We start from the raw sequence: 19,348 nt of genomic DNA, 5'->3' as shown, positions 1-19,348 counted from the left end.
AGCTCTGCTCCTTAAATGTAATAGGAGATGGGCTGCCTGCATGCCTAGCTCCTACTACATTTAAATTGCAAAGCCATAGTGGCTCCTTATTGACTAATTGTGCACTCAGTACAAATTGGATCGAGTACACGATTAGTCATTTACTCGCTAGTTAACATCCTTACTAAGAGCTAATAAAATAATTTCTGACTTAAAAGATCTTACATGTGCTATAAGTTACACTTTTGTTTTATGTTCCACCATGCTACTATTTTTATAATTTGCCCTAATTTTTTAAAGCAAGATTTACATACCACACAGGTAGGAGGGATAGCTCTGGCAGCAGACCTGAAAAGAACTCAATCAACTGGTTTGTGGTTGTGGGGATGGAGGATATTCATTGGCCAGTTGAAGGTCTTTGATCAATGAGCTAGCTAGCAGCCTGCATTGACAATTGTTTCCATAGGCCTTCTCTTTAGCCAGTTGTGCTGTGTTATTGCTAAATAATCCAGGTAAAATGGCGTTCAGTCACATGGAGAAATTGTATTTTGTAGATTAAGGATAATGGGGAAAGAAATCTATGCTGGCATAGAGGAAAAGGAAGTTAAACTTAGAAAAGGCTCTTTATGTATAGATAAATTGTTGCTGCACAGCTTTAGCTATTGATAGAAAAGTGTAATTCACTTTGTTGAACTAGTTCTGAGTGAAGGAATGCAGCCATTTAAAATTGATTCAGAATTTATATTCATGGCTTCTATGTAAAATTTTCCTACATAATCATTTGCATGCTATACTGAGGTACCTATTGTGAAGGAGGCATCCCATAACTATAAATTCAGTTGGAAGAAATAGGGAAAAGCCCTAATTTCTCTATGAAACAGTATTTTAACCTGTTTGGATTTTTTTGTTTTATATTTTAGACTTTTCCATGTATCAAGCATTTAGTATAGGAAACAGAAAGGCAGCTATTAAGAGAAAAATATAGAGATGTTTATATAATCGGATTTGCTTCAAAAGCTGAAAGGAGCCGATTATAATGCATGGGTGGGTATTCTTAACACCCTAAGGCAGTGAATTACTGTCCATGTGACTAGGCTAAAAGAGAGCACATACAGCAGAAGAGACAAACACAAGGAATGTGACAGAATGTGAATTTTGTAGTAAATAGAAACTCCAGTATTGTTAAATTTTCACTGAATATATTCACCATCCGTTAGTTTTGAGTTATTTTCACTTTATTTTTGTTTGTTCATTCAGTTTTAGTGTATGTAAACATACACTAAAACAGTGAGTTAATTTAAAAAAAACCTCACTAATCCAAGCAGACATTTAATACATTGCAGAAAATAAAAAGGGAACAGATGTTTGATAATTTTTTATTCTGGCATGGATAAGTGATGGAATATTAGAAAAGATGCATAGTTTTTCCCTTTAATTAAATATATTTTTCTTCTATATTAAGATCCTTTAAATTATAGTTCTTGTTAAATGTGTGTTGTCAGTACCTGAACTACATAATTATTTCGTCCTAACCGCCTTATAATCGGGTGTGATAATACTCTTTTGTAAAAAGTCATCACTCATACATTTGTTCTCATTTTGTTTGCAGTAATAAATGACTGTGAAACTGCAAACGAGGAAAAGACAAAATGAAAAGTTTGTGAAGTGGCAAGGGAATGTTATCTGTGTGCCAAATAAAAGAAACCATTCTTTAGCATTGTACTGATGGTACTGCATTCTCTGTTCAGCCTTCAGTGAAATTATTTTCTGTAAGATTCTTCTTACCCCTTGATGGAGAAAAATAGACTTTAAGTGCCTGCTAACCCATAGGGTCTCATGATCTCCCCTAGTTATCTGGCCTACAGGTTGAACAGGCAAGAGGAAAGGATGATACTCAGCAGTAATGAAGTATTGCCAATCCCTCTAGCAAGTTATAGGTCTTAGTGTGTTAGGCTTTAGTGTTATTCACATGCCTTCTGTCTGTAGAGTGATTAGATATGGCATGTACTTAGTAAACATAGCTTTACAAAGCAACAGTGGTTATGATGGTTTAGAGCTTGATCCTATAGGGTACTGAACAACCTCATCCCCAGTTGACTTTGATGGAGATGGAGGATTCTCTCCAGTTTGCAGGATTAAGACCCTTTTAAAACAGTAATTAAATATTTGGCTTTACATTTTCAAGAGATTGTACCAACATTAATCCAAACAACACCCTTGTGAAGCAGATGAATGTTGTTCCCGTTTGCAAACTGGGAAACTGAAACAGATGTTGTGACTTGCACAAGGCCACAAAGCAAAGGGTGAAGAGGAGAATATACAAATAAAGTGTTCAGATTAGTTAATGAGAATGAAGAGAAATGCATTTATAAATAGCTTTGCAAAGTGCAGACGTTTTAATGTTAGAAAGCTTTCTTAAATGAACAGCTGTTTTATTAAAAATCCCTTCACCAAAGACATTTTCCATTTGTAAGTTCTTAAATATGCAGTTTAAAAATTAAAAAGATTTTTTTGAATACTGTCACTGATAGCTAATTCAGAAATAATGGATTTAGTCCTCAGATATGTACTCTATTTCTGAGAAGAACTGGGGGAAATGGGTGTGCTGTTAGTGTCTCCCCATGCCTGATCTTTGCCTCATCTGCAGGCTTGTTTCTTAGAACAACTCAAAACTGTGCCCCGATGGCCATACCCATAAGGGGGACTACCCTAATGCACTGTGCTCTGGATGTGTTACCTACCTCTTCCGCTCCCTGCCACGTGCCAGAATGCCCCCAGTTGCATTAGAGGAATTCTCAGCTAAGGAAATTTGACTGCATTTTGGATCCTTTATGACACAGCACCATTACAAAAGGGCCAGAGCCAGGATTGAGCTCATTGTATTTTTTTTTCAATTACTAACCAAAAAAGAAATTAATCAGAAATTAAACATGGCTTATCCTATCTTCAAAACAGTTTCTTTATAACTGTTGGTAATTGTTCCATGACCTTTTCTGTGTGTAGAGCCAATGCCATATCCATTAGATCCTATTTCAAATGATGCTTTCAGACATTTCCTTCTATTTTTATCAATCAGGGTACAGCTTTTAGGCTTCTGACTTGAAGCTGAGAATAACTGATACCACCCACTTTGTTTGCTTTGATTTGGGAGTCTGAGGCAGCAGAGCATATATGGTGAACAGTTTTCCTAAGGTGTTCCCCGCATATGCTGTGCTGTATCTGAATCTTTGTTACATCTACCAGACCTATCATCTAAGCTGCACATTGTATAGCTTAAATTGAAGGGTCAAATTCAATCTTTCTTCAGTGACCATCTTTGCACCTCATTTTCCCTAGAGAGTAACCAGAGATAGAATTTGCCCCTTCATTGTAATTTCAGACAGAATTACATTCAAAATAGCACATGATAATAAGCAGGAGAAATACAAATGGTCATATTACAATTTTCTCATTTTTTGAATACTAAATTATTTGTCTGGAATTTTAATTGAGATATTGAGTAAATATTGCATAATGTATTGCAGAATCCAACTACTTACATCTGAGTTACTATTATTTATTTGTATAAACAGTTGCATTTTAAGATCCAAGTAAAATCAGAGTCACTTTGTGCTAGGCATGGTATAAAAACACATTAAAAGAGAATCCTCACCCTGAAGATCTTAAAATCTAAGGGTATGTCTAGACTACATACCTCTGCCGACAGGATCGGTCGACTGATCCTGTAAACCTTGTTTCACGAGTCATAAGGGATTGGTCGACAACAGCTTTCCCTATCGACCAATCTGCATCTTGGCTGCCGTGTTGTGCCGACAATCAGCTGAGCTGGCACAACGTGGTGGCCATTTTTATTTTAATGACTTGGGGAATATTTAAATCCCCGCTTCATTGACTGTGTCGGTATGTCTAATTTACATGCTTCTGTCGGCAGAGGCATGTAGTCTAGACATACTCTAAATGAAAAAGACAGCAAAAGGAGAGAGTTTCATTTCTATTTTACAGATGGGGAACTGAGACACAGAGTTTTAACTGAAGTCAGTCTGTGACATAGCTGAGAATTAAACCCAGATCCTCCCCGAGTTCCAATCATAGAAGATTAGGGTCAGAAGAGACTTCAAGAAACCATGTAGTCTAACCCCCTGCTCAAAGCAGGATCAGTCCCAATTAAATCATTCCAGACAGAGATTTGTCAAGCCTGGCTTTAAAAACTTCTGAGGATGGAGTCTAGTGCCTTAACCACAAAATTATCCTTGTCTAATTGAGTAAAAGAAGTTACCCATTGCTACTACTTCAAAATGTATTGTTGCCAAAGTTCCCTCTAAACTGCTTGGCAGTACAGCCCCTGCAGCTGCTTAATCAGTCCTGCCCAATCAGGCAGCTCCATGCGCAGAGCCCTGAGCCCCTGAATAGGTGGGGCTGATTAAGCAGCTAGGGTATGGCTACACTACAGCACTAATTTGAACTAACTTAGTTCGAATTAGTTAATTGGAACTAAGCTAATTCGAATTAGCGCATCTAGACTTAAAAACTAGTTCGAATTAGCGTTTTGCTAATTTGAACTAGCATGTCCACATTGAGTGGACCCTGAACCGGGGTTAAGGATGGCCGGAAGCAGTGCCGGGAGGGCATCAGATTAGGACTTAGAGCGTGGAGCTGCTGTCTCAGGCTAGCCGAGGGCTGTGCTTAAAGGGACCCGACCCCCATCTGGGACAGACAGTTCTCAGGAGTTCCCCGCTTGCAAAGCAGTCCTGGCTTGGAGTGCCCTGAATGCCCACATTCGGCACATCACAGCACTTGGCCATCAGACCGGCTGCACTTGCTGCAGGCTGCCATCCGGGGGGGTCAATCAAGGGGCTTCAGGAGAGCTTCCACCTCGAGGAGCCCGCAGAGCCAGCCCAGTCCTCCCCATTGGGGGCTCATACCCCATTCCTCCCTCACCTCCTTCCACTTACCCCTCCCTAGCCCCCCTTCCTGATGTACAAAATAAAGGACACGTGTGTTCAAAAATAGAAACTCTCTTTATTGAACAAAACTTGGGGAGACTGGGAAAAGGAGGTGGGAGAGGGGAAGAGAGAGGGTGGGAGAGGGGAGGGCAACTAAAATGATCAGGGGTTTGGAACAGGTCCCATATGAAGAGAGGCTAAAGAGACTGGGACTTTTCAGCTTAGAAAAGAGGAGACTGAGGGGGGATATGATAGAGGTGTATAAAAGCATGAGTGGTGTGGAGAGGGTGCATAAAGAAAAGTTCTTCATTGGTTCCCATAATAGAAGGACTAAAGGACACCAAATGAAATGAACGGGTAGCAGGCTTCAAACTAACAACAGAAAGTTCTTCTTCACAAAGCAAATAGTCAACCTGTGGAACTTCTTGCTGCAGGAGGCTGTGAAGGCTAGAACGGGAACAGAGTTTAAAGGGAAGTGAGATAAAGTCATGGAGGTTGGGTCCATGGAGTGGTATTAGCCAGGGGGTAGAAATGGTGTCCCTGGCCTCTGTTTGTGGAAGGCTGGAGGTGGATGGCACGAGACAAATGTCTTGGTCATTGTCTTCGGTCCATCCCCTTCAGGGTCCCTAGTGTTGGCCACTGTCGGCATACAGGCTACTGGGCTGGATGGACCTTTGGTCTGACCCAGTACGGCCATTCTAAGCTCAGGGCTCAGGGTCGGGGGTCTCAGTGGACCACCTTGATTTTCATGCCAACCTGCTCCTGGGTGGCCAGGCTGGCAGCTATCCTGCCCTAGACGGCCACTTTCCTGTGCCTAGTGCGGAGGTCGTGGATGAGGTCCACGATGTCCGCACTAGACCAGGCGGGCGCCCGCCTCTTGCGGACCCGGGCAGGCTCCCAGGAGCCGCCAGCCTGGTCCCGGGAAGTGGCGGAGGGCTGGGTGGCAGCAGGTGGCTGGCTCGAGCTGTGCCAGATGCAGGGTCTGCTGGCTGGGTGCTGGCAGGCTTGCACCTGGCACGGGCACCGTAGCCAGCCCGTGCCCCTTTAAGGGCTCCGAGGCCGGGAGGAGGGCAGAAGAGTTTCCCTGGTGGTGCCCAGAGTGGCCACCAGGGAAAGCTGGGGAGGGCTAGCCTCCCACTAGTTCGAATTAAGTGGCTACACAGCCCTTAATTCGAACTAGTTCATTCGAACTAGGCGTTAGTCCTCGTGGAATGAGGTTTACCTAGTTCGAATTAAGCGCTCCGCTAGTTTGAATTAAGTTCGAACTAGCGGAGCGCTAGTGTAGCGCCTATCAAAGTTAATTCGAACTAAAGTCAGTTAGTTTGAATTAACTTTGTAGTGTAGACATACCCCTACGGAGTTGTGCTTCTGAGCAGCTCAGAGGGAAGGTTGATTGTTGCCTCCTTGATCTGCCTTTTAGTTTTAGGTGATGCTCTTGGAGAATATTTCAAAACTCATCACATTTGTAAATGTTATCTGTTTCATACATACAAAAGAGTAAACAAATGGTGGTGTGGTTACTGGTATTTTCTCAACTTTAATCATCCAGGCCATGCAATATAAAGCCAACACTTGGGTAACCTTGTAGGCGTTACATAGTATGAGAGGGATTTTTTTATATATATTGCTAGTAACAATATGCAATTTTTGTCAGTTTTGATTTTTGTTACATTGCACTGTGATTATCCCAACTAGAAATTGTGGCTGTGGCTTAATAAAATAATTCACGTGAAGATTAATTGTACTTGTAAGTTCAGATTTGTTTCTTGCTGCTTCAACTAGGTAATGTATTTTGAAAAAATATTTTCTTGCAGGTCCATCTTTCCTATCCATTCCTCATTCAGAATAGTTGCCTTGGCAGAACCTCCTGTCATAGGAAGCAGCACAAAACAGTGGTTGGGCCCAGAGTTTCTAACTCTGTTTATGTTCCATACTGTTAAGTCCTTAACCAGGAATGAAGAAATTCAAGTTATTAAAGAAATGGTAAGCACTTGCAATGCTTTAGACCATTATTAGTATTGGCTCCTATTTAAAATGTGAATATGATTATGAACTGGAATATTTTAATATATAGTAGCTACTCCCTTTTCTTATATGATGTGAAATCCTTTATTCAGCAGAAGTGACCCCTTGAATTGTAAGTCTTGGGTATCTTCTACTACAATTAGTATAAATTCATCTCAGTAGTTTTCTATTACAGTTATGTTCTCATATTTGGTTACACAATTATTCCTTTTTGGTTATTTAAAATAAATGTATATGGGCTACATATTTGCATATGCTCTGTCTAAGTGTATGTGTGTATATAAATTACACATGTATACATAAATATGAAATATATATATAAAATACTTTTTGTTTGGTCTTTCACATAGATTCCAGATGTTCCCAAGGTTGCGGTAGAACAGTTGTTGTCATTAACACACAAGCTTCGAGAGACAAATGACCCCACAGTGAGTCTATTTGTTCAGATTTGCATTCTACTTGTCATTACCTGTGTACCTGTTTTCAAAGTCAAGGTTTTACCTCTGCTCAACAAAGGAAGTATTTTCTCCAGCAATTTGAGGATGTTTCCTATTTCCTAAAGCTCTTGCATTATGCTGACTGATCTTGACCAGTGGAGGCTGGATTGGGCTCATTCTGGAGCCCATCCCTTTACTTCTTGCATGGCCACAGGAGCCGAGTGTACTGCCACCACAGTACTTTTAGACCCTGCCTCAGTGGGATTTGTGAAAGCAGCTCTGCAAAGCCAACTCAGGTTTCTTCTCCTTTATACATATGGCAACTTTTTTATTTGTAATATACAGGAAGCCCCCACTTTACAGCAGCCCAATTTATGACCCCCCCCCCCCCCACTTACGACCATTTCCATAAATGCAAAAGGGGCTGAAATCCCCTGACTTATGTCCATGGCCCCAGATTTACAATGGCGTACGACACCTGTTGTAAATGTGGGCTCGAGTTACAATACCCCTGTCTTGTGATGCTTTCCCCAGAGCCAATCGCGTCGCAAGTCGGGGGCAGCCTGTATAGTAAATTAAACTCCCTGTAAAATTGGCATCGTATTTCTGATTTTTTTTTATTTCAACTTGATCCTTTCAGACATTACTGTGTCTTTGCTGCTAGATTAAAGAATCCATTAGTAACTTGATCACCATAGCTACTTCTATTTTCTGAAAAAAAATACCCAACCCCACACCCATGATCAACATAGCTGTGCTGACCTAACCCCTGCTGAGTTGATGAGAGAATGCCTCTGTTGACATAGCTGCTGTTTGTGGAGGTAGGGTTTCTACACCAATAGAAACGATGCCATGGTGTAGGATGTGTCTGCATTATGAGATTATCCTGGTGTATCTGCAACAACATAGCTATGCCAGAATAGTGTCTATAGTGTAGGTGTACCCTCAGATGAAGTAATACCTTCTTCCTGTATAAGTAATTACAGATTGCAAACAAGTAAAAATGAAATAGATTGAGCTCCTTTAGTAATACCTATAAAGCATATTTTCCAGACAGTGAATCATTTTCATAGCTTTTCTTTCAATTGTCTCTAAATTTCTCTATCCATTTTAACATGTGGATATCAGAACTCAAATATCCCTATTCTTACTTATTATTCCATTGTTTATGAATCACAATTATCATGCTAGCTCTTTTTTTGCTAAAGCATCACAGGGGGAGCTCAGATTCAACTGGTAATAAATAGAAGATTTCAGTTCCCAAAACATCTGTTCTGTTACAAATGCTAAATAAAGCCTTTTCCGAAAGATCCCTTATCCCTTATTTCATAGAGGGATAAGGGATCTTTCAGAAAAGGCTTTATTTTCCGCAAGATCAGCATCTAGACTGGCGCTTTTTTCCGACAAAGCTCCGTGCGGGAAAAAAAGTGGCAGCCATTTTTATGCTAATGAAGCGGGGGAGATTTAAATCCCTGCTTCATTAGCAATTACGATACGTCTAATTTACATCCCTTTTACGAAAAAGGGATGTAGTCTAGACGTAGCCAGTGATTTCTGTGGTTGTAGATTCTTGCCATAAACACAGTACAGTAAACTTCCGATAATCTGGCACCTTTAGGACCCAGGGGGTGCCAGGTTATCAGATATTCCGGACTATCGGAAGGGGGGGCTATGAGGAGTCTGGGTTCGAGTGGGGGGCATGCGCCATTCGGCGCTGCAGGACCAACCCGGCAGCACCCCAGCTGCTCTGCCCCACACTTCCCCAAGTCAGCTGCTGTTGAAACTGACCAGCAGCTGACTCCGAGAAGCTGGGGGAAAAGCTGCTCTGCCCCCGACTTCCCCGAGTCAGCCGCTGGTCAATTTCAGCAGCAGCTGAATCGGGGAAGCTGGGCGCAGAGCAGCTCCAATTGTCCGGCTGCCCAGAGCACTTCTGGGTTCCAGATGGTGCCGGATCATCAGGAGTGCCGGACCACTGGAGTTTTACTGTATTATGACCTCTGAAGGACTAAACAGTGAAAGCTGGGATCTGAGGAAGAAAGCAACTCTTTAAGACCATAATTGGAAATAATTGCTTTTAGCGTAAATGGTTTTCTTCTAAGTTTGTTGAAGTTTAAATGTAAGAGGACTATTAATAAACTTTCCTTTATTTTTTGCAGGCACAGTCACTGGCATCATCTTTGTCCACACGACAGCTATTACGAATTTGCCGTCGCCTATCACAGTATCCAAATGAAAATCTCTACCATGCTGTCAATAAAGCCTGTCTTTCCAGGTAGCCATGTTAATTTTACTGGAAAGTTCTGTCAAACAACTGCTAATATGCTAGAAAGATGGATTAATGTTTTTGAAGGAGTTAGACATTAAAATTAGGATCCTCCCTACTATTCTGATCCTCCCTAATCAGAGAATGTTAGATTTCACTTCTATGGATTTCTCAGATTTCAAACATTATTTGAAACATGTAATTCAGCACTTCTTTTTAATCCCTGTATGTATGTCAGGTGCTTAACGATTTAAGAGAAATAGGTTTTTAGAACTAACAATTGTCAACTTTGTGATGCTGTTTCAAAAAAGGGAAAATGTAATTGTTTCTCATAAAATGGAAAGGAAGAGCTCTACTAGAAGGGACAGTTACACTGCATAATGACCACAGGGAGAGAGCATTATGGGGCCAGGGACAGCTATAATTCCATTGGGCCAGCACGGGGCAGGGGTGTAGAAAGGTACAGTGAGTTGTCTGTCTGTTTTTCTGACTCTCTGTCTGTCCTCTAACCGGGGATATTCTCCCCTTCCCCGACTGAGTCTGCTGGAGCTGCAGTGGTCATGGAGAGGCGCTTCTTCTCATCTGGCCCAAGCTGCTGTGGGAAGAGGGGGCTGGGCAAGTCCTCTCTCCCTGGGGCAGCCTGTAATACTGAGCCTCTCATCTCTAGTTCCACCCCAGAGTAATAATTTAAATGAAGAAAAAAGCAAAAATTGTTTCACTTAGGGCACGTCTACACAGCAGGGCCAAAGCCAAAATAAGCTATACAACTTGAGCTACATTAATTGTGTAGCTTAAGTTAAAATAGCGAATTTTGGCTTTTGGTGCTGTCCACACAGCAGGAATTAGAGTGCTCTTCCTCCGACTTCCCTTACACCTTGTAAAATGAGGGTTACAGGAGTCGGAGTAAGAAGTCCTCCAGCTCAAAATTGTTTCGACATTGTCAAAATAACTGCTTGTAGTGTAGATGCAGATTAAGTTATTTTAGAATAATGACAGTTATTCTGAAATAACACTGCTATGTAGACATAGCCCTAAGGACACAATAACTCCAGGTAAATCTTCTAGTATTAATACAATGTTGGGACTGAACTTTAAATTTAGATCTAAAGAATGCTTTGGTGCTACTGTTGTGATTGTATTTTTTCCAGATACCTTTTTGAATTAGAAGTTATTGATGTGAGGAGAGTAACTTTGACAGTTTCCAGTAGCATGAGGTTCCATTTCCTTTCCTAAGCACAGATAGAGTAGGTGAAGAATTGGAAACTGTCAGAGTGGGACAGGAATTATTTAGAGCATATGAAGTCAGGGAGAATTGTCACATTGATCTTGGAAGGCAAAAATTAACCCAGGTAAAATTAAAAACTGACCTTCCTTTTTTGCTCCCCTTGGTTTAGGTTTTTGCCAAACCTTGCAAGATCAGCTTTACATAAGAATCTGCTGGATTCTGGGATTGAGATAAACCTGGATGATATTAGGAAACAAGAGGAGAAGGATTATAGTTGTAAGTTTCTACCACTTTTAAAAAAATCTTTTATAAACATTACTCAGTTGTTTGAACACAAAAAGATGTGTTAGATGTTCCCTTCATTAAGTGTGCCTTACTTCAGGTATAACTCTTAGACCTTGTGTTCCTAAAAGATGTACCTATAATTCTCTACATATGTTTTCTAGATTTTCATAACTGTAGATCTTCTTCAATTTAAGTGATTCCTTATCCTAGCCTGACCCATGGAATTTTGTATGTTCTTTACATTTCTAAGACTCTGCAATCAATGGGGCCCTTGTTTATAGCCCTTATTGGGTTACTTTGCTGCTGCCTTCTGTTAGCATTCTTTACAAATATATCCTTTTTCTTGTTGTCCAGGCTTGCAATTTTTGTGTAATTGAGTCTTCTAGATCTTTCTCCATTGCAGCAGGACCTCCACCTCCCCAATACCGTGTGCTTCCTCTTCTTTAATAATCTCTTTTCTTTCATTAACACATTTGAGAAGCTCTTGGTCACCTCCCACTCTGATCATGGCAATCTATTGGTAGTCTGGCTTTCCCTTCTTTAAGGGAAACTGCTATTGTAGACAACTTTCTCTCCCATCAATCTGACTAACATTTCTTTCCCCTGTTTTGTTCACATCTGAATTTTTCTTACTAAATTTTGTGGTGTGTGGGGTTTTTTGTGTGTGTGTGCGTTCAATTTTGTATCTATCATTCCTGCTTGCTTCTTTTATTTTACTTCCTATACCTCCACCCTTCCCCAAATTACTCCTGTCTATCCTCTGGCCTTCCTATTTTCTTTATCTTTTTTTCCTCATATTACGCTTCATGCTTTCTGTCATATAACAGAGTCTGCTACTTCCTGTCCATTGAATCCTTTCAGCATACTTAATTTCCTTACTGTCTCACCAGTACTCTCTTTGCTCTTCCTCTTCTGCAAACCCCTGTTAAGGATTTTGTCTTACATGTGTTTGTCTTGTCTGCTTTTCATTGCCAGATCTTTAAAACAGAGGATATGTCTTTATACTGTATATACTTGGAAATTGCTCTACCAATAAAAATGTCTACAGCTACTCTGTGTAGTAATGCAGGCTCTTTTCAATTTCAAAACATATGTGGTAGAAATTGGTGCCAAGTACTAACTATTGGTAGGATAGTTTGAATTATAGTAGTATCACTAGAGATTCATTCCTGTGCAATTTTTTTTAGTTTTTCACAAAGCTGATACTAATATGCAGACTTCATACTTCTTTATAAATCTGTTTTGAACTTTCATTAACTGTGTTCAACATAAGAACTCCCAAAAATACAGCACATTGAGAAATCTAATGTTTGCATTACCAGCAATTTCATAATTGTCATTTGCAAAATCATAGCAGAATTAAACTAAATAAAATAAAACAAACAATGGAGAGCAGTTTCTTAGTGTTACAGTTCAGGTTTATCCAACCCAATAGGATGTATGAGTAGAGGAAAAGGGCAAGCATCTGTGGGAGGCAGGGTTGACTATCTGGAACTGCTGGGTTGGAGAATAGTTACTTATAGTAGGCTGTTGTGGTTAGTCAGTACAGTGGTTTTAATTATTTTTCTTTACAAACGTCTGCTGAAGGTTTCTCCAACATATGCAAATTTAACCACTTTTCACCAATGTTTTAAAATGTGCCTATTTTGTGCTGTAACTCATTTGTATAAAATGTGTTAAATGGAGAAACCAACAGGCTGTGTCTAGATTGGCATGATTTTCCGGAAATGCTTTTAACGGAAAAGTTTTCCGTTAAAAGCATTTTCGGAACAGAGCGTCTAGATTGGCACGGACACTTTTCCGCAAAAGCACTTTTTGCGGAAAAGCGTCCATGCCAATCTAGACGCGCTTTTCCGCAAAAAAGCCCCGATCGCCATTTTGCGAGCAGGGCTTTTTTGCGCAAAACAAATCTGAGCTTTCTACACTGGCCCTTTTGCGCAAAAGGGACTTTTGCCTGAATGGGAGCAGAATAGTATTTCTGCAAGAAGCACTGATTTCTTACAGTAGGAAGTCAGTGCTTTTGCGGAAATTCAAGCGGCCAGTGTAGACAGCTGGCAAGTTTTTCCGGAAAAGCGGCTGATTTTCCGGAAAAACTGGCCAGTCTAGACACAGCCACAGTGTCTTTCAGATAAAGTTTAAAGGAAATGACTGGCATGCTGGTCCTCCTGTGAGACTTTTCAATGATTAAAAGAAGAAAGAACCAAGTTAAGGCTTCAGCCAAAGCAGTTGTCACAATCTCATTGTTCTTTCTGGTACTTGTCCCCCATCACCAATAGTTTGTCATACATTTTAATGGACTCATTTTAAGCCATAGGGTTTCATGCTATTCCTTTTCTGTCGTCTTTTGAACTGCAAGAAACAAAATATTTCTGGAAATCTTCCTGTTACCCATACATTGCAATAGATGTATGCACATCTCATTACTAGTATTATTGACCACACATCTGTAGATCAAAGTTATAAGTAATTCCTTGTTTTTCATAAAATAAATAGGTGAAATACATAATGGGTTACTGAGAATTGGATCTGCCACCATGCCTGTTTATAATCCCAGTGAGAAAATGAAAGTGCCTGATGTTCTGTTTTATGAGAACACCCAGGTAAGTGCAGTTCTCTGATGCTACAGGTGCAGTAGAGTTTTGTTAAACATTGCAGTAATGATTTTTTTAAAGAACATATTTCTGAAGTGGTTGCATCAGTCTGGAACAGTAACTCTTAAAGCATTTTAATCTTGTTGGTAAATTTGGTACTCATTTCAGATTATTATCAGAGGGGTAGCCGTGTTAGTCTGAATCTGCAAAAGCGACGAGGAGTCCTGTGGCACCTTATAGACTAACTGAAGTGTAGGAGCATAAGCTTTTGTGGGCAAAGACCCACTGCATCTGACGAAGTGGGTCTTTGCCCACGAAAGCTTATGCTCCTACACTTCAGTTAGTCTATAAGGTGCCACAGGACTCCTCGTCGCTATTTCAGATTATTATAGATCAAGCTTCTTAACCATCTCTTTGTGAAGCGATGATAAAAATCCTGTAGAAATTCCTGTTGAAAAATCCTGTGAAAAATAAACAAATGGCTCTTGAACCTGGATTTTGTTTATAGTGAATCAATAAAATACTGTGTTGAGAAGATTTATTACTGTCGTTTGCCTAAACCACTATTGTTACAGCAGCTACACAGCTCCTTTTAAAGATCCTATTTTTAGAAAGTTATATCTTGAAGTTTTGCAGCTTGCAATACAGAATGCGGATTAGGAATTATTAGTATACATTTTAAAATATGAAAACACAGTTGAATTTTTGAAAATGTTATCACTATTCATAGTAATTTTATATGTAATACTTTTTAATGCACAAGCAATATGCTTATTAACAGTATATTAAACCAAATTATAGGCTCATGCACTCCTAAGTATTATTCAATAATTATTCTAACGTGAAATGTCTCAACTAAAGTGTAGGAATATGACAAAAGTTGCTGCAGCATAGTGTCCCTCTAGTTATACAGACTATGAATTCTCTGGTTCTGAGTGTCTACTTTGCATAATCACTATACAGTATTTTAATAACTATTATATGCAAATCCCAGGATTCTAATGGGCTGACAGCCATTTTTAGCTAATCAGAGTGCAAGAATTGCTCAAGAACTATGCGGTATATATGCAAATTTGTTTACTGTGGCTACTGATGGTTAAAACCTAGATGGAACTACTATGGCATGAGTGTATCACTGGTTGGAAAACCATTCCTAGAGAGTAAATTATCAATGGTTCACAGTCATGTTGGGATCATTCCTGAATTCTCAGCAGCTGCCAGCAACTGTGGGGAACTCTCCACAGGGTCAGGAGCCAAGGTGAGTTCCCTGCAGCTCCCAGCCCCCACACAGGCCAGGAGACACCCACAAATATGTGGAACTGAGAACAGCAGTTCTGCGAATTGCAAGGGTCACCTGTATTGTATTCAGTTCCAGGGATAAATTTCCGGAAAGATGTGGACAAATTGGAAAAGAGAAGAGCAACACAAATGATTAAAGGTCTAGTTGAAAATATGAGCTATGAAGAAAGATTGAAAAAAATGTTTTTAGTTTAGAAAAGAGGAGGGAACTTGATAAACAGTTCTTAGGTATCTAAAAGGTGGTTACAAGAAGAAGGGAGAAAAATTGCTCTTAACCTCTGATGATAGGACAAGAAACAATAGGCTTAAACTGCAAGAACTGAGGTTTAGGTTGGACATTAGGAAAACCTTCCTAGCTGTCAGGGTGGCTAAACACTAGAATAAATTGCCTAGGAAGGTTATGGAATCTACATCATTGGAGATTTTTAAGGGCAGGTGAGACAAACAGATGTCAGGGATGATCAAGATGGTCCTTGGCCCTGTGATGAGTACAGGGGACTGGACTTGATGACCTCTCGAGATCCATTCCATTCCAGTCCTGTGATTCTGTGAAATCTCTGTTCTGATTGGGGGCAGTACTCACAATAATCATATTATTTGTTGTTAATAGAAATATTGCTTCAAGCTCTCACACGCTTCAGCTGATCTAGAGAAATTCCAAAATGTATATGAGGGGAAAGAGAGAAGAAGAAAAAAAAAAAAAGCAAAGTGGCTCTGTGAACATGCTGTGAAAGGGAAAGTGTTTTTTTCTAAGCAAGACAGGTTCACTAGAGGGGGCAGGTTTCTGATCATCACAGCACTGAAGTGTTAGCTTTCAGTTCCTAGGGCATGCTTGGCCATAGGACATGCCCACAAAGCGAATCTCCAGGATGCTTTGCCTGGCTAAAGTAGCACCGACAGTTAGAGTTCTTCTGTGAAATGTTTGCCTATTAGGGCTAGCTTTTTTCATATCCTTTTCTTCCCGCCTCATTTGCTAGTTCTCCACAGAGCAGTGAGTGCCACCTCTACTGCATGGGCCCTGCTAGCAATGTGAATTTATGGGAATCTTCTTAATTTTCCCTAGTAAAAGTTCATGGTTGAGGTTTTGTTCTGTGCTGCTGGTTCAGAAAAGTACTTTAATTTTGGGGCTCTCCCAGATGAAATCCTAAATCCTATAATAATGCCCCTTTTTATCTTGTTTAAGGAGACAGTAATAGTAGTAATTCCAGAATGAAGGCACTAAAAAAAATCTAAACCTGACCTGTGTTAAAATATTATTTATCTGCTTTGTTTAGGTGTCACTTGTTTGTTAAATGTGTAGACCAAAGGAAATTGCCCTAAATTCATCAACAGTAGCATTGTGTGTTTGTCAAAAAGCAGCATATTGAGAATAAAAAATTGGTTTTCTTCTTTAATCCTGTGTTGCTAGCTCCCACCCCAGTGTGACACACTAAAGTGTTCTCATGATGATTTCAGAACCATGAAAATCTGCTGGAGACTGAAACTAATTTATGAGTAATAAAGTAGTATAGTTAAAAACCCAGCATTTAGTTATGTATGCTCATCCCCAAAACATTTCATGTTCCAGTGGGGCTTCAGCGTTGCTGTGAAACCACAGCATGCTGCAACTGAAGATGTAGTATCAGAGCAGGAGCCAGCAATCTAAAGTGGGCTGCATATTGTGAGACTCAGAAGAAGAACAATGATTTTTTTAGATAGGTGCTAAATGTCACAATCAGCCTAGCTATTGGGGTGGGGGGGAAAGCATTGAATACTTATTGCCAAATCTAGTGGAATTTTGACATTTCCATTTAGAAATGTCTTACGTGAACATGACATGATTGTAAACATTCTCTGTATATTTCACCACAGTACTGGCTTGTACCTTATTATTAGAAATTATCTCATTTTCCTAGCAAGTACTTGCATGTATTATGCCGAAACAGTTGTTTGAGAGTGTCAAGGCTGTTCCCAACTCTGGGACTCCGAATGCAGAAGGTGGGGGCCCACAAGAGAGCTTTAAAACCTTGCTTCTACAGGCACTCGTTACAAAAACATTCCCTCAGAATCCTAAAACACAGATTTTGGGAAATTTGCTGCCACCATGAAGTTCTTTTTTATCCCTAAAAAAAAACCAGGCATGAAAGTTTGAAATCAACCTCAGGGATACTCTAAGTTCCTTTGCCCAAAAAGAACTTGAAAAAGAAAAGAGAAAAACAAGCTGCAGTCTCTAGTAGCTATCTCAGTCAGAGGCATGCAGATACACACAGACAAACCTTCCAGGACACAAGAATCAAATCATTACCTTTAAAAGAAGTGATTTGTATTACAAAACAAAAGATAAACTTGATAAAGCATACTTGATTGCTAGATGTCGCAGAGCAACCAAGGAAAATAAATTAAAAAACCAGAGAAAAGTCTCGGCACAGTGCTTAAATGGTAGTAAATGGAGAGGGAGGCATAAATTCACACAGAACAGTTCAAACCATACCACAAAATAAAGAAACATTACCCTGAACGCAACTGGACTCACATTTCCCTGGTACTCACTTCTCATTTTCTCTTTGTTCAGTCCACTTCCAAGCCCTGAATTCCATGGTGGAGGGAGGGGCATGGTAGTCCTGCCTTGGTTTAAATAATTCTGTGTATCTCCACTGCTGGTTTAACTCTCCCACACAAAGAAAGTAGGCAGGGAACCTATATCCAATTCAGATTTCAACCTTCTATCTCAATTAGCTCTCCCAGCCCCCTGGCGGACACCTTTGCTAGGTACCTGAGTTAATCCCTTAGTCACCGGGTGCTGGTCAGCACTCCCCCTGTTCATGACAGAGAGAAACAACTCGAGCCCCGTTATTTCTACAATTTAGGATTGTTTTGTTTAAATGTGAGGAAGTTTTCCTATGTTTTTAGCAATTAACTCAGAAAGCATAATGGATTTGGCTTGCTAGGATACCTGATGTTAAATCTAGACTAAAACAAACTTGGTCAGCTATTTTACTGTGTGTGCGCGTGCGTGCACATTCAAGGAAATACAGAAATTTACCTTCAAGCCTTCTTTCGTATGGTGCATTTGATAGTTTCTTGACATGAGTACTTAGGATTTTGCAATATTAAGCTTTGATTATAAGCACCATTAAAATACTGCCCTTTGTTTTGGCCTAGAGGGATTTGGAACACTACAACAGCTTCTGCAGTATTATAAATTAAATATTTCTGTATTCTTAGTAATAATGCAGGAGTTACTGATTTCAAGAAGCAAATGCTGGGGGTAAAATGATAATGCTGAAACAAAAAATAGTTGTATGTTACATTTATGTAAAGACAGTCACTCTTTTTTCTAAGTACCTTGTTTGACCTACTTACAGATGACCTATTTTCACTAGATACAGAGCATACACAAGATTTTGATACTAATAAAGCGGCCTGCAGTTTTCATGTTATCAAGCTTCACCGATAATTGCATCATTTTTATTTGCAACAAATCTGTTTGCTTGAAACAATTTTAGGTTTATTTTTGTTTTCAAGTACATTACCATTTTTACATGTTAGAATGTTTAATACCATTTAATTACTATAAAATACATCACAAGTATTTTAACTAGGGATGTAAAATCCTGGGCAATCAGTTAACTGGTTAAACATTAGGTTAATTTCACATTTACTGAGTTAACCAATTAAGCAAGATTTCACTGCTCCAACCCCCTAGTCCACGGGGCTCTGCTTGCTCCCGGCTCCTAGCCACCTTGCAGGAGCTGGGGCCGGGATTGGAGTGGCTCCCGCCACAGACAAGGGCTGCTCCAGCCCAGCCAGAGCAGACCCTTCCTGCATTGCTCCCAGGACATCACAGACAGGGGCTGCTCCAGATTAACATTTCCCATCCCTAACTTTAATGGTGTCCTTGATTAGTTAGTCTGATTCAAAGAGTGAGAATAGCAGTTTAGCCACACATTTTTGATTTGGGATAGATTTTCTTTTTTCTTGACAATAAACTGTAACCGGAATATAAACTTGTATTTGAGATCAATGTCTCACCTTCTAGTGGTACAGATTTGTGTAATTATAAACATATGGATTCAACTCATGTCTTGACTTCAGTGGAGTTGTACCAAAGTGAAATTTGGCCATTGAGACTTTTCTTCACATCATACAAGAAAATATTATTACTAGTTCTTGATTATAGTAGTTTATTGCAGTCAATTGCATTATTATTATTATTTATTATTATTATTATAAATTAATTATAACCTGATTGTGCATCCTGGTTTATGTGGCAATAATATTGTGAGCTGAATACATTTTTAATTTTGTATAGCAAATAAACC

At 39.8% G+C, this 19,348-nt stretch overlaps 1 protein-coding gene across 2 annotated transcripts in view; it reads left to right on the top strand.

Moving 5' to 3' along the window:
- Window positions 1-19,348, top strand: part of VWA8 (von Willebrand factor A domain containing 8) — a 254,315-nt gene that overhangs the window by 101,761 nt on the left and 133,206 nt on the right. For both annotated transcript variants that reach the window (XM_075918951.2, XM_075918952.2), the window contains exons 15-19: window positions 6,737-6,905; window positions 7,298-7,375; window positions 9,541-9,656; window positions 11,042-11,148; window positions 13,651-13,757. In XM_075918951.2, coding sequence (XP_075775066.2) covers window positions 6,737-6,905; window positions 7,298-7,375; window positions 9,541-9,656; window positions 11,042-11,148; window positions 13,651-13,757 — 577 coding nt within the window. The remainder of the gene's footprint in view (window positions 1-6,736; window positions 6,906-7,297; window positions 7,376-9,540; window positions 9,657-11,041; window positions 11,149-13,650; window positions 13,758-19,348) is intronic.

Source organism: Pelodiscus sinensis, chromosome 1 (genome assembly GCF_052426305.1).
Source record: "Pelodiscus sinensis isolate ZL-2025 chromosome 1, ASM5242630v1, whole genome shotgun sequence".
NCBI classification, from domain to species: domain Eukaryota; kingdom Metazoa; phylum Chordata; order Testudines; family Trionychidae; genus Pelodiscus; species Pelodiscus sinensis.
The sequence above is the reverse complement of the archived record's forward strand: the minus strand, read 5'-3'. Positions and strand labels throughout refer to the sequence as shown.